The sequence below is a fragment of the Somniosus microcephalus genome, chromosome 32, assembly GCF_052327205.1.
Source record: "Somniosus microcephalus isolate GS21.2 chromosome 32, FLI_Smic_1.0, whole genome shotgun sequence".
Taxonomy (NCBI): Eukaryota; Metazoa; Chordata; class Chondrichthyes; order Squaliformes; family Somniosidae; genus Somniosus; species Somniosus microcephalus.
In genome coordinates this window covers 34244091-34258561 of record NC_141018.1, presented here as the reverse complement: position 1 = coordinate 34258561, position 14471 = coordinate 34244091, and the positions used below count along the sequence as shown (strand labels likewise).

The window sequence follows — 14471 nt, the reverse complement described above, 5'->3', positions numbered from 1 at the left end:
GTCTCACGGGGACCAAATACCCCCCCACCCTCCCCCCACATTCACTGGTGCTAGAATGAAGAGAGGAATTTTGGCTCCTGTATTTATAGAGCATGAACATGTCTTTCTCAGTACAGATTTAGTGTTTTAGAAACTCCAGAATACTTTTTTTGGAGGGGGGAGTGTGGAGGGAGAGAGAGTGACAACATCTGCTGTCAAGGCTACATATAGAACAACAGTTGGGTTGGGGCATGTTCTGTACAAGTGATGTTAGGTAATGTGACAACCCGTATCTCGCCTTAGCTGAAATCAGAGCTTATTTTGACTATAAAATGTCATTTTATATATAAGAACGTAAGAAATAGGAGCAGGAGTCAGCCCTTCGAGCTTGCTCCGCCATTCAATAAGATCAGGGCTGACCTTCGACCTCAACTCCACTTTTCTGTACTATCCCTTGATTTCTTTAATATTCAAAAATCTATCGATCTCTGTCTTGAATATACTCAACGACTGAGCCTCCACAGCCATAGAGTCATAGAGAGTCGTAGAGTTATACAGCACAGAAAGAGGCCCTTCGGCCCATCAAGCCCTGTCTATTCTAATCCCATTTTCCAGCACTTGGTCCGTATCCTTGTATGCTATGGCGTTTCAAGTGCTTATCCAAATGCTTCTTGAATGTTGTGAGGGTTCCTGCCTCTACCACCCTTTCAGGCAGTGAGTTCCAGATTCCAACCACCCTCTGGGTGAAAAAGTTTTTCCTCAAATCCCCTCTAAACCTCCTGCCCCTTACCTTGAAACTATGCCCCCTGGTTATTGACCCCTCTACTAAGGGGAAAAGTTCCTTTCTACCTACCCTATCTATGCCCCTCATAATTTTGTACACCTCTGGGGTAGAGAATTCCAAAGATTCACCGCCCTCTTGAGTGAAGAAATTTCCCCTCATCTCGGTCCTAAATGGCCGACCCCTTATTCTGAGACTGTGACCCCTGGCTCTAGACTCTCCAGCCAGGGGACACATCCTCCCTGCATCTACCCCTGTCGAGCCCTGTAAGAATTTTGTATGTTTCAATGAGATCACCTCTCATTCTTCTAAACTCTAGAGAATATAGGCCTAGTCTACTCAATCTCTCTTCATAGGACAATCCCCCCATCCCAGGAACCAGTCTGGTGAACCTTCGTTGCACTCCCTCTATGGCAAGTATATCCTTCATTAGGTAAGGAGACCAAAATTGTACACAATACTCCAGGTGTGGTCTCACCAGGGCCCTATATAATTGCAATAAGACGTCTATATTCAAATCCTCCTGTAATAAAGGCCAACATACCATTTGCTTTCCTGATTGCTTGCTGTACCTGCATGTTAACTTTCAGTGATTCGGGTACGAGGACACCCAGGTCCCTCTGAACACCAACATTTCCCAATCTCTTTATATTATTAAAAAGAGAGAGTTTTTCAGATTTTAGTACGTTCCGTTTAAAAAAGCAAAAAACTTTTTTTTAAATACTTGTTTTTATCGTGCTTTATCACCTCTTGGGCCTCGAAGCACTTTGCACACACTGAATTACTTTAAGGTGCAGTCACTCGTGTCCTGTAAGCAAACTGCGCACAGCAAGATCCCACAGAAGTGAAATAAAAACAGCAAACTGCTGGAACCACCCAGCAGGTCAGGCAACATCTGTGGAGCGAGAAACCGAGTTAACGTTTCAGGTCGATGACCTTTCATCAGAACCAGAAGAGGTTACAGATGATGAACTTTATTCCAGATTTCCAGCTTCCGCTGCATTTTGCTTTTCATCCCGCAGAAATGAGATGGATGGCCCGTTAATTTGGTTTTGGATGAGGGAGGGAGGTCTGCGAGGGCACGAGGAGAGCTTTCTGATCTTTGAATCATGTCGTGGGGTTTTTAAGGGTCCAAACAGGCGTGTGGCTGGGGTCTGGGGTGAGTGTCTGATCCGAAGGATGACAATTCTAACGGTGCAGCGCGCCTTCTGTGTACAGCCCTCGGGTATCTGAGTAGATCACGTGTTCAAATCTCGGAATAGCATTTGATCCCGCCCCGGAGCTGAGGACGCTCCCAGCTGAAACATAGAAGATAGGAGCAGGAGTAGGCCATTCGGCCCCTCGAGCCTGCTCCGCCATTCAATGAGATCATGGCTGATCATCCAAATTCAGTACCCTGTCCCTGTTTTCTCCCCATATCCCTTGATCCCTTTAGCCTTAAGAAATATATCCAACTCCTTCTTGAATATATTTAATGAATTGGCCTCAACTGCCAGGCTGGTGTTCAGTTTTCCAACCACAGCCTAACTAAATCCAAAAGTGCACTTTGCACAGAACCCTTTAAGACCCATCATTTACCTGCGACCCCCCCTTTCTCTAAGGCTGTGGATGTTGGGGGGTGGGGGGGTCAATCGAAGTTTTCAAGACTTGAGATTGAGAGATTTTTTTTTTTATTGGTAAGTGTTTTTTAAAATTCGTTCACGGGATGTGGCGTCGCTGGCAAGGCCGGCATTTATTGACCATCTCTAATTGCCCCTTGAGAAGGTGGTGGTGAGCCGCCGCCTTAAACCGCTGCAGTCCGTGTGGCGGAGGTGCTCCCACAGTGCTGTTAGGGAGGGAGTTCCAGGATTTTGACCCAGCGACATTGTGGGAAGGGAGGGGAAACGGAAGGGGGTGGGAGGACGGAGACGGAGGAGCAGAGGGGGTTGGCATCCAAGGCCAGGGTTACTGTTCGATTTGGGGTTCTCTCTGCCTCTTGGGGAGGTGGTGTTCAGGGATATGAAGCAAAGGCAGGGAAATAGAGTTCAGGGACAGACCAGCCATGATCTGATTGAATAGCGGGACAGGCTCGAGGGGCTGAATGGCCTAATTCTGTTCCTGTGTTTCCCATGACCCGCTTCATCCCTGCACAGACTGGATCCGGTCGGTGTTGTGCCGTCAGTGAAGTAGTTACCTCATCTGCGCAGTTCCCATTCTCCAGGAGAATGACAACAACAACATGGATGCAATACAAAGCACTTGCTGACGCTCAGTTTTTGGACGCTAGTTATTCGGTGAACAGTTGATAATTATGTGTTGGCTGGGAATTCAATTCAAACAAGTTTAGTTCATTCAACCCGACAGTGACACTGTATTGGGTGAAGTATTCTAAATTTGATTTTCACCTTGAAGCTGAACCAGTTTTTTAGTGAGAGTGTTTGTGTTCCTGTGTTTGATCTATGTATAGACTGTCACAGCCGTACACCTTCTCGGTCATCTGCTTGAGGGCAAGGCAGAACTTGTGTGATTCAGATTTCTTTAAACAATAACTTCTCGCCTCAATTTAGTGAAAAACTAGACAAAAGGGAACAGCGCTTCAAACTTGTGTCTACATCACTGGGTACTGGCGTCGGCTTTTAAAATTAAAGCAAGAATATCTATCCCCAAGTCACTACCGTGCAATTACTACAGTTACTTTTCATGTTTGCTACTCATTTTCCTGTCCCTCTTCCTTTCTCCTCTCCCCCTCCCTCTCCCCCTCCCTCTCCCCCTCCCCCTCCCCCTCCCTCTCCCCCCTCCCCTCCTCCCTCCCCCCTCCTCCCTCCCCCCTCCTCCCTCCCCCCTCCTCCCTCCCCCCTCCTCCCTCCTCCCTCCCCCCTCTCTCCCCTCTCCCTTCCTCTTTCTCTCCTGTCTCTCTTCTGCCTTTCGCTCTCCCTCTCTCTCTCCCCTTTCTCTCTCTCCTTTTTCTCTCTCTCTCCCTGCTTGCTCCCCCCCCCCAGCACCTTGTCCAATTGTCCATTCTTGGCCTGTGTACCTAGACATTCTCGGCAACCCTGGGGAACCATGCTAGCCATGCCCAATCACACCGCACCTGTCAGCAGGATAGCTACCAGGAGTAGGAGCACAGAGATGTAAACGCCAGCTTTAATTCCCCCCTGGCTGCAGCTGAGCTAGCGGGGATCAAACCTGGGATCTTCCTGCTTTGTACGGATCCATTCCACCCTTGATCGTGCATTTACCCAACTGAGGAGAACTGACGGTTCTGTCTTTGTTTTGGCTGGAGAGGGGGGTGGAAGAGAAGAACGCCTCTGAGGGTTGAAAAATAAATGATGGTTATTGCCCACCCCCCCCCCAGCTGCCCCAGGCGTGTGAAACCGTGGTTACTTATTTCCCATGGGAATCGAGACATTACCTCACACTGGCTAACCTCAAGAGAACTGGAGGCCGCGACACCTCCACAAACACCTGATAACTGAGTGATTCACTCTCCTGCAGGAGGAAACCGTTCTGTTCAACAGTACAGTTTAATGAACTACCAGTGCCAGCCAAATAAGTGATAACACTACTGCTGGAGAGAAAAATACTTTCTCCCACCCCTGATAAGGTGACGAGTCGAAAAATCTCCTTTTATAATACTCTGCTGAAGTCTCCCTTCTCTCTCTTTTCTCTCACTCTCATTTCACACGCTCTTCTCTCTTTGCTCCCTTCGCGCTCTCTTCTCCCTCTCTCTGTGTCAGCCGGGGCTCAGTGGGCAGCACCCTCGCCTCTGAGTCAGAAGTTTGTGGGTTCAAGTCCCCACTCCAGAGACTCAAGCACCTAAAGCCAGGCTGGCACTCCCAGTGCAGTGCTGAGGGAGTGCTGCACTGTCGGAGGTGCCGTCTTTGGGCGAGACGTTAAACCGAGGCCCCGCGGATGTAAAAGATCTCACGGCACTTGACGTAATAAAACTCACTACGCACTTGGTTCGAGTATAAAGCAAGGCTTTAATCAACTTGTTTCAAAACATGGAGGTCTAGTTATCTTTCACTAGTTCCTGTTCACAAAATGTCCTGAGCAAGCTGGGCCCACGCCCGACTATTTGTACTCCTTGGACGGCGCCACCAGCTGGCCGTCCAGTGTTATTTCCTGAGTCTTTCTTCATGGATCATAAGATTCATAACAGCACTATTTTGAAGAAAACAGGGCAGTTCTCCCCAGTTCAACCAACATAACAAAAACAGATTAAATGGTCATTATCACATTGATGTTCGTGGAGCTTGCTGTGCGCAGATTGACTGCCGCGTTTATCTGCACAACACCAGTAACGGCTCTTTAGCACTACTTCATTGGCTGTGAAATGCTTTGGGACGTCCTGTGGATGTGAAAGGCGCTACATGAATGCAAGTTTGTAAAATGCAGGTGAGCTAGTTTGAGCCTGGAAAGCGATCCCACCCACCAACGTGCACCTTCCGCTACGGGGGGGGGTGGGGGGTGGGGGTGTTCATTAACATCGGGGGGCCCTGGCAGATTGTCATCCTCCTCCCAAGCCCAGGGACACTGAGCCCAGTTGTAGAACTGGCCCCACCTTCCCCTCGCCTCCCACCCACCACCACCGTCCTGCCTGAGATCCTCCAGCTCAGCACAGAGCCAAGATCAAACCGGGAGCCTTCCTGCTTTTTTTTTTTTAACCCGCATGTTGCATTTGCTCACTGAGCCACTGATTTAGAATCTTACAGCACTGGAGGAGGCCATTCGGCCCGTCGTGCCTGTGCCGGCTCTTTGAAAGAGCTCTCCAATTAGTCCCACAGCCCAGCGTTTTCCCCATTGCCCTACAGGTTAGACCTCTCCAAGTACATGTACAGTTGCCCTCTGAAAGTTTCTATGGAATCTGCTTCCACCACCCTTTCAGGTAGTATGTTCCAGATCTCAACAACCCTCTGTGTAAAGAAATTTTTCCTCATTTCCCCTCCAGTGAACTGTATCTGAGGGATGGGACAGGAATCAAACCTACTTTGCCGTTCATCCTCTTCCAAATAACACAAAATTAAGAGATTTCCACACTGCCTGGATGAGTGCAGCTCCAACAACCCTCCATCCAGGACAAAGCAGCCCGCTTGATTGGCACCCCATCCACCACCTTAAACATTCACTCTCTCCACCGCCGGCGTACCGTGGCTGCAGTGTGTACCATCTACAAGATGCACTGCAGCAACTCGCCAAGGCTTCTTCGGCAGCACCTCCCAAACCCGTGACCTCTTCCACCTGGAAGGACAAGGGCAGCAGGCGCTTGGGAACACCACCACCTCCAAGTTCCCCTCCAAGTCACACACCATCCTGACTTGGAAATATATCGGTCGTTCCTTCATCGTCGCTGGGTCAAAATCCTGCAACTCCCTCCCTAACAGCACTGTGGGAGCACCTTCACCACACGGACTGCAGCGGTTCAAGAAGGCGGCTCACCACCACCCTTCTCAAGGGGCGATTAGGGATGGGCAATAAATGTTGGCCTTGCCAGTGACGTCCACATCCCAGGAACGTCTTTTTAAAAAAAAAAAAAGAAATTGTAGTGATAAATCTTACTGGCAAAAATATCCCAAAACTAAACAAGATTCCAAAAGAGAAAGCTGAACAAATGATGCCCAGTGTCAACATGGTAACCAGTGCAAGTATATCCCTCAACCTGGTTTAATTATTGGGGGTGGAGGGGAAGAGATTTTTTTTCCGCCAGAGTTGGAATGTGTGTAGTGCTTCCACTTTTGGGAAAAACTAGTGTTGGAAATGGAAAGGGGTGGTTGGCGTGTGTCTCCAGGACACGGATTTGGACCCTGTTTGGCTGCTGTTGTGTGTCGTGTTTGGGTAACCTGGAGTCACCTCTTTCTCCTCCTCACAGCATGTACTGCACCCCTTGTGATGGCCCTTGTCCCCGTGTCTGTTCAGTGGACACGAAGACCATCGATTCTGTCACAGCTGCCCAGAGCCTGAAGCAATGCACAGTTATTGATGGAAACCTGATCATCACGATCCGACGGGGAAGTGAGTACTGCCCGCTGTTGTTCATTAGTTGTTGATGTTTGCTTATTCAGGTAAATGATTGTTGTTCTTCCTGCAGCATGCTCCTCTCCTCCTCCTCCTCTCTTCCATTGTCCTCTCTGTTCTTTCTCGAAGTGTTGATTCCCGTATGGGCTCTTGTTGTTCGTGCACTGGCAGTCCTCGCTTACCTCAGCCCAAGTGGCCATTCTTCAGCTGTGCAATGATGGGCGTTGGCCAGCCTCGTCAACCGTGGGAAGGTATCGGGGCCGAGCCCAGGTCAACCAGTCTCCACTCGTGTACGTTTTCCAGTCGGAGCCGCTGGGCAAGGCTCCAGAGTGGCCTCTCTGAGGGTATTTGCCAATTCGTGCTGAGTTGGGGACAGTTTTAAACTGTAGGGGGGTGTGGGGTTGGGACTGCCCAAACTCACGACCGTCTTCCCCCCCCCCCCCCCCCCCCCCCCCCCCCCCCCAGTAGAGAGAGGAGACTTTCAGCCCGGCAGTCTGGACTGGGATTGACCTTGGGACTTGGTATGAAAGGGCAGTGCACCACTTAGTCTCCCTGGCCATTCTTAATGCGCGAGCATAAGACAGACGTACGTATACGTGCCTACCAGCCAGACTCGGTACAGGAAACTCTTTTTTATCCGGCGTGGTGCCAGTTGATCAAAAAGTCCGGATTAGAGAGGTATACTTACCAAGGTACGAGAGCCCCGTACACGGCCACAGGTGCAGGAACCCTGGTTACACGGCCACAGATCCAGGAACCCTGGTTACACGGCCACTAATATATAGTAAAGCTTACCTGAACCTACTCCTGAATTTTGCCGGTTAAGAAAGATTTCAGGATATTTAGGTGCCGGTTAAGAGAGTTTCCTGTACATGATGATCAGGAGCGGGAACCCTGAGCTTCGCAATACAATGATAACTATTACAAAAAGAAAATACTGCAGATGCTGGAAACCTGAAATAAAAACAGAAAATGCTGGAGACACTCAGCAGGTCAGGCAGCATCTGTGAAGAGAGAAACAGAGATAACGTTACAGGTCGATGACCTTTCGTCAAAGAGCAGGGGAGTTCTCACTTATCCCTCAACCAACACAACCAAAACCAGATTCTCTCACTGTTTGTGGGTCCTTGCAGGGCACAAATTGGCTGCCACATTTCCTGACGAAAGGTCATCGACCTGAAACGTTAACTCTGTTTCTCTCTTCACAGATGCTGCCTGGCCTGCTGAGTATCTCCAGCATTTTCTGTTTTTATTAATGATATCTACTGTTTTGTTCCAGACGGCAGCTATTGATGATTCTAATATTCCAATTTACACCTCCTCTAGACCCAGCTTTTGTTTCTTAACTTGTCCCGTTACCATCTCCACTTGCCTCGCACCATCATCTCTTTTGTCATTTAATCTCTCCTGCCTTCCACCCTATCACAGACCTTCCCTTCTGGTCTTTCCTCCCCTCTCCCTGTCCCTGCACTTGCTTAAAAACCTGCTCCATCTCCAACTTTTTCCAGGTCTGACGAAGGGTCACAGACCTGAAACGTTAACTCTGTTTCTCTCTCCACGGATGCTGCCTGGCCTGCGGAGTGTCTCCAGCATTTTCTGTTTTTATTTCAGATTTCCAGCATCCGCAGTATATTGCTTTTTGTGCTGATAACTGCTGCGGTTTCTGATGCTGAGTCGTTGAGTATATTCAAGGCTGTGATCGATAGATTTTTGGACTCTAGGGGAATCAAGGGATATGGAGATCGGACGGGAAAGTGGAGTTGAGGTCGAAGACCAGCCATGATCTTATTGAATGGTGGAGCAGGCTCAAGGGGCCGTATGGCCGACTCCTGCTCCTATTTCTTATGTTATGTTTTTAAACTGGAAGAGTTCAAAATCAGCACTTCACAGAAGAGATTTCACCGTTGCCCGAGGTGGTCCAAACCCATTTAATCTTGGACCTGTTTGAACCTGAGGAGCTGGATCTTTCTCTGGACGGAGGCGGATGCTGCAGTTTCAGTTATTCTCCACACGTTGACTTATAAGAACATAAGAAATAGGAGCAGGAGTCGGCCATTCGGCCCCTCGAGCTCGCTCCGCCATTCAATAAGATCATGGCTGATCTTCAACCTCAACTCCACTTTCCTGTCCAATCTCCATATCCCTTGATTCCCCATGAGTCCAAAAATCTATCGATCTTAGTCTTGAATATACTCAACGATTCAGCATCCACAGCCCCCTGGGACAGAGAATTCCAAAGATTCACCACCCTCTGAGTGAAGAAATCCCTCCTCATCTCAGTCTTAAATGGCCGACCCCTTATCCTGAGACTGTGCCCCCTGGTTCTAGACTCTCCAGCCAGGGGAACCAACAACCTCTCGGCATCTACCTTGTCAATCCCCCTCAGAATCTTATATGTTTATATAGGCTTATATTCACTAGAGTTTAGAAGAATGAGAGAGGATCTCATTGAAACTTATAAAATTCTAACAGGACTAGACAGACTAGATGCAGGAAGGATGTTCCCGATGGCGGGGGAGTCCAGAATCAGGGGTCACAGTCTAAGGATAAGGGGTAAGCCATTTAGGACTGAGATGAGGAATTTCTTCACCCAGAGAGTGGTGAACCTGTGTAATTCTCTGCCACACAAGGCAGTTGAGGCCAATTCATTAAATATATTCAAGAAGGAGTTGGATATATTTCTTGAGGCTAAAGGGATCAAGGGGTATGGGGAGAAAGCAGAGACAGGGTACTGAATTTGGATGATCAGCCATGATCTCATTGAATGGCGGAGCAGGCTCGAGGGGCCGAATGGCCTACTCCTGCTCCTATCTTCTATGTTTATGTTTCAATGAGATCACCTCTCGTTCTTCTAAAACTCCAAAGAGTTTAGGTCCAATCTACTCAATCTCTCCTCAAAGGACAACCCTCTCATCCCAGGAATCAATCAATGACTCCTGGGCCATTCGCTGTGGACTGGCCTGTTGGCTGAAACTTCAGTAAACGGACTTTTTTTGTTTGGTTTTTTGCTAAAAACGAAACGTTTTGACTTTTTTGTGTTTCCTTCCACCAGACAACATCGCTGCGGAGCTGGAGGCAAACCTCGGACTGATCGAAACCATTTCGGGATACGTGAAAATCCGCCATTCCTATGCCCTGGTCTCGCTGTCCTTCTTCAAGGGCCTACGCTACATTAACGGGGAGGATCAGCTGGAAGGGTGAGCTCGCTCCGCCGGGAACGTTAACTGTTGAAAAAAAACAAACCAGTCTGCTGCGCGTTAACCGAATGCAAAAACGGCCTTTCCAATGCCAGTCCCATCGGGGGTTGGGGAGGCGGGGGGGGCGGTCCTCAATGAGTTTAGCCAGTTGGGGCAGCGTCCCAGATTTGCCCCCCCACCCTCTTGTGCTGCAGTAGTTGATCACGGCCGGTGAAGCAGTTGTGGACGACGCCTTTGAACCCAACGTCCTAATCTTACAAGAGGGAGCATCCCCTTCTAGAAATGGCACAAGTTGACAGGGAACAGCAGTGCTGCTGCAGTCAACCGGCCGACTGACTCTCTCGGCCTAGGCTCAATTATAAAATAAATAAATGACCTTTTATTATGGTGGGGGTTTTTTTTTCAGACCTCAGGGCCTCCCAACCTTTTGAAATGTATGACATGAATCAGTCATTCGTGAAAGAAAGACTTATGAAATAATACTGAGCGGCCTGCGGGTGGCGCTCTCCAGGGAGAGTATAAATACTCGGGCACGGGCCCAGCTTGCGCAGGACATTCTTAACGGGAACTAGTGAAGGACACAACTAGACCTCCATGTTGTAAAACGGTTGATTAAAGCTTTGTTTAACACTTAGACCAGGTGCCTAGTAGTTTTCTTACGTTAGTGTATTTACTATTTTGTTTTATTCCTACATTACAACAGTGACGACACTTCAACAAGAGAGTTCTTCATTGGCTGTAAAGCGCTTTGGGATGTTCTGGGGATATTATATGAGCAAGTTCTTATTGCCTTTTCGGCAAATGTGGCAGCCAATTTGTGCCCTGCAAGGGCCCACAAAACAGCGAGAGAATCTGGTTTTGGTTGTGTTGGTTGAGGGATAAGTGAGAACTCCCCTGCTCTTTGAACAATGCCGTGGGATCTTTTGTGCCCAAAGGAACACCAGGCGGGGCCTCGGTTTAACGTCTCATCCGAAAGGCGGCACCTCCGACAGTGCGGCACTCCCTCAGCACTGCACTGGGAGCGTCGGCCTGGATTTTTTGTGCTCAAGTCTCTGGAGTGGGGAACTTGAACCCACGACCTTCTGACTCGGAGGCGGGAATGCGACCCGCTGGAGAACAAGCCTTCCGCGGGCACTCGGTTGAGGCAGATGATGCCCGTGAAACTGCACCCCAGCCAGCGTCAACACCTTCTGGACAGGGGAGGCAGGACATTGTGAAGAATTTTAATTAAGTCGGTAGGAGAAACTGATGCTGAAAGGGCCACCCCCCCCCCCCCCCCCCCCCCCCCCCCCGCTTTAGTGCCATCACTGTAAGGCGATGGCATTGGTCCCTCCGGTGGCTCTGCTATGGTGATATCCACTCATGCCCCAAGAAGCGGTCACTGCTCCCCCCTTTTCCCAGGCAGTATTTCCTCATCACTGAACTTGCTCACAGAATTCACCTCATATTTGAAGAAGGTGATGTTCGGAGCCAACACTTGCCCCTCAAACAACACCATTAAAAACAGATGATGTGGTCATTTATCACATTGCTGTTTGTGGAACTCTGCTGTGTGCAAATTGGCTTCCACCTTTGTCTACATAACTTCAGAATGATGCAGCAGTTAAATTATGAGGGCGGGTTGCATAGACGAGGCTTGAATTACCTCGAGTGTAGCCGGGTGATCAGATCGAAGTACTTCGGATGTTTAAAGGATTCGAAGGGGTCGATAGAGAGAAACTTATTTCCTCTGCTGGTGGTGGGGGGAGAGTCCAGAACAAGGGGGCGAAACCTTAAAATTAGAGCCAGGCCGTTCAGGGGTAATGTCAGGAAGCACTTCTTCACACAAAGGGTGGTGGAAATCTGGAACTCTTTTCCCCCCCCCCCCCCCCCCCAAAAAGCTGTCGCGGATGGGGGGGGTCGGGGGTGGTGGGGGGGTCAAGTGAACATTAAAAAACTGAGATTCATTAGATTTTTTATTAGTTAAGAGTCTTGAGGGTGACAGAACCAAGGCGGGTAAATGGAGTTAAGATACAGATCAGCCAGGATCTAATTGAATGACGGAACAGGCTCGAGGGCCTACTCCTGTTCCTGAGTTTAGAAGTAATCCATCGGTTGTAAAATATTTTGAGGAGCTGGAATATAAACGCAAGAAAACGAGAAAAGAAAATCTAGTAAAGGAAGAGGGGAAAAGATAACATTTGATGAAGTACATTCCGGAATTTCATCAGAACAATATAGTTGAACATCTTCCCTCCCTACTATTAATCTAGGCCCAAAAAAATAAACATAGTTTTAAATGGTGGAAACACTAACTGCCGAAAGGTAGTGGTTTATTCCCGGAGCCACTTCATACAGGGAGGCCTTCGACACCAAGCAGCGAGGTCCTGGGAAAGGTCAAGTCGGGAGTGACTATCCATCCACTTTGTTGTTGCAGCGTTTGGTTTCAAGTGTCTTTATGACACGGACCAGTGGCCGCAAAAGCTGTACAGGTTCGGGGGGAGGGGGGAAACAAAACAAAAGCCATTTAGGACTGAGATGAGGAGGAATTTCTTCACCCAGAGAGTGGTGAACCTGTGGAATTCTCTACCACAGAAGGCAGTAGAGGCCAATTCATTAAATATATTCAAGAAGGAGTTAAATATATTTCTTAAGGCTAAAGGGATCAAGGGATATGGGGAGAAGGCAGGGACAGGGTACTGAATTTGGATGATCAGCCATGATCTCATTGAATGGCGGAGCAGGCTCGAGGGGCCGAATGGCCTACTCCTGCTCCTATCTTTCTATGTTTTTAGTAGGACTAGGCTCTTTGAGTAAGTCGTATAGGATAACAGGCGCCTAAACGTATGGTACAAGACCGCACGTTAGTCCGGGGGGGGGGTTATGAGACTTGAAGGGGGTTTATAAAGCCATCTGAACCCTGAGGTCGCATTGCTCCTGCTATTCTCTTCCTTGGACATCTGGCGTTTATATAATAACACACAGTGGGAATTCTCTCGGGGCAGCTTGGGTGTATTTTCTAACCCGCGTCCAGTTGCGATTTAAAATCCCGCATTCTCCCCTGATTCGTGCTGATGTGCAATTCCGCAGGTGCCGTCGGCCTTCCAGCACCTCATCCACGTTCCGGTCCTCTGTCTCTGTGACCTCCTCCAGCCCTACAACCCCCCTCCAAGATCTCTGCGCTCCTCCAATTCTGGCCTCTTGAGCATCCCCGCTTATAATCGCTCCACCATCGGTGGCCGTGCCTTCAGCTCCCTGGGCCCCGAGCTCTGGAATTCCCTCCCTAAACCTCTCCTCCTCTCTCTCTACCTCTCTGTTCTCCTTTAAGTCGCTCCTTAAAACCTACCTCTTTCTGCCCTAGTATCACCTTATGCGGCTCGGTGTCAAATTATGTCTGATAATCGCTCCTGTGAAGCGCCTTGGGACATTTTACTGCGTTAAAGGCGCTATATAAATGCAAGTCATCGTTCCTTGTGTGAACTGAGTCAGTGTTGACCGAGTATACAACTGTTGTTGCTGGGGAGGGGAAACGGCCGAAGGAACCTCATCCAATCCTCACCCGATAGCCACTCGCACCAACCTTCCGCCAGTGGACAATGAGCAGGAGCAGGAACCCGAGCTAATTATTCTCCGCCCTCCCTCCCTCCATAGGCCAGGGGTGCTGAGGCCAATTCAATAACTGCCAGCAAAGCTGCTTATTTAATGGAACTGGAAGCTGCAATTAGACCCAATTTATGGGCCCTTACAGCGATGAAGAAAGGGAAGTGTTCATTGTGGCAAAACTGAGAAATAGGTTCGTTAAAGTGGCACTCAGTTAGTACAGACTTGCAAGTCATTTTTCCTGCATGTGGGCTTATCTGTAATGAAGGTTCATTTGGGATTGGGCTGGGGAGGAATGTCTATTTTACCCCTTCTGACGTGAATCTTGTCATTCCTGTGGAAATGACTTATGAAATAATACTGGGCGGCCTGCTGGTGGCGCTGTCCAGGGAGAGTATAAATACGCGGGCACGGGCCCAGCTTGCTCAGGACATTCTTTAACAGGAACCAGTGAAGGACACAACTAGACCTCCATGTTGAAAAACAGTTGATTAAAGCCTTGTTTAATACTCAGACCAAGTGCCTAGTAGTTTTCTTACATCACCTTCTCTTTGGGCTGGGATGACTGAGCATGGGAGCCTGAACAATCCCCGTTGTATTCTTTGCACAGAATGGAGGCGCCTGGTAATGTGATGCTGTGCTTCACATAAACTCCTCCAAGCAGAGGATCGTAGGTGCAGCCACTTTGGGGTGGGGGTTGTAGGGGGGAAATGACGGGACCATGTCCCACCTCGCCGGCAAATGTATTTTTCGGTAGCAGTTCTGCCCCTCCGCTTGCCCCGGTCCACATGCCAGAGCTGCCTTTGATTTCCTCCTCCCCCCTCCGCTTTCCCTTCAAACTCTTGGTTGTGCGTCTGCGCCTGAGCAAGTTGGCTGTTGGCATTATCCGTTCAAGAGCATTGGCTGCCATCTGGTACTTCCCTCTGCCTCTTCCCCCGCCC

General features: G+C 49.1%; 1 protein-coding gene across 2 annotated transcripts in view; it reads left to right on the top strand.

Moving 5' to 3' along the window:
- igf1ra (insulin-like growth factor 1a receptor) overlaps positions 1-14471 on the top strand; it is a 305819-nt gene that overhangs the window by 196442 nt on the left and 94906 nt on the right. For both annotated transcript variants that reach the window (XR_015074380.1, XM_085972351.1), the window contains exons 4-5: positions 6609-6751; positions 9807-9951. Coding sequence is in view for 1 of the 2 variants with exons in the window: in XM_085972351.1 (XP_085828477.1) it covers positions 6609-6751; positions 9807-9951 (288 nt within the window). In the remaining variant the exon portion in view is untranslated. The remainder of the gene's footprint in view (positions 1-6608; positions 6752-9806; positions 9952-14471) is intronic.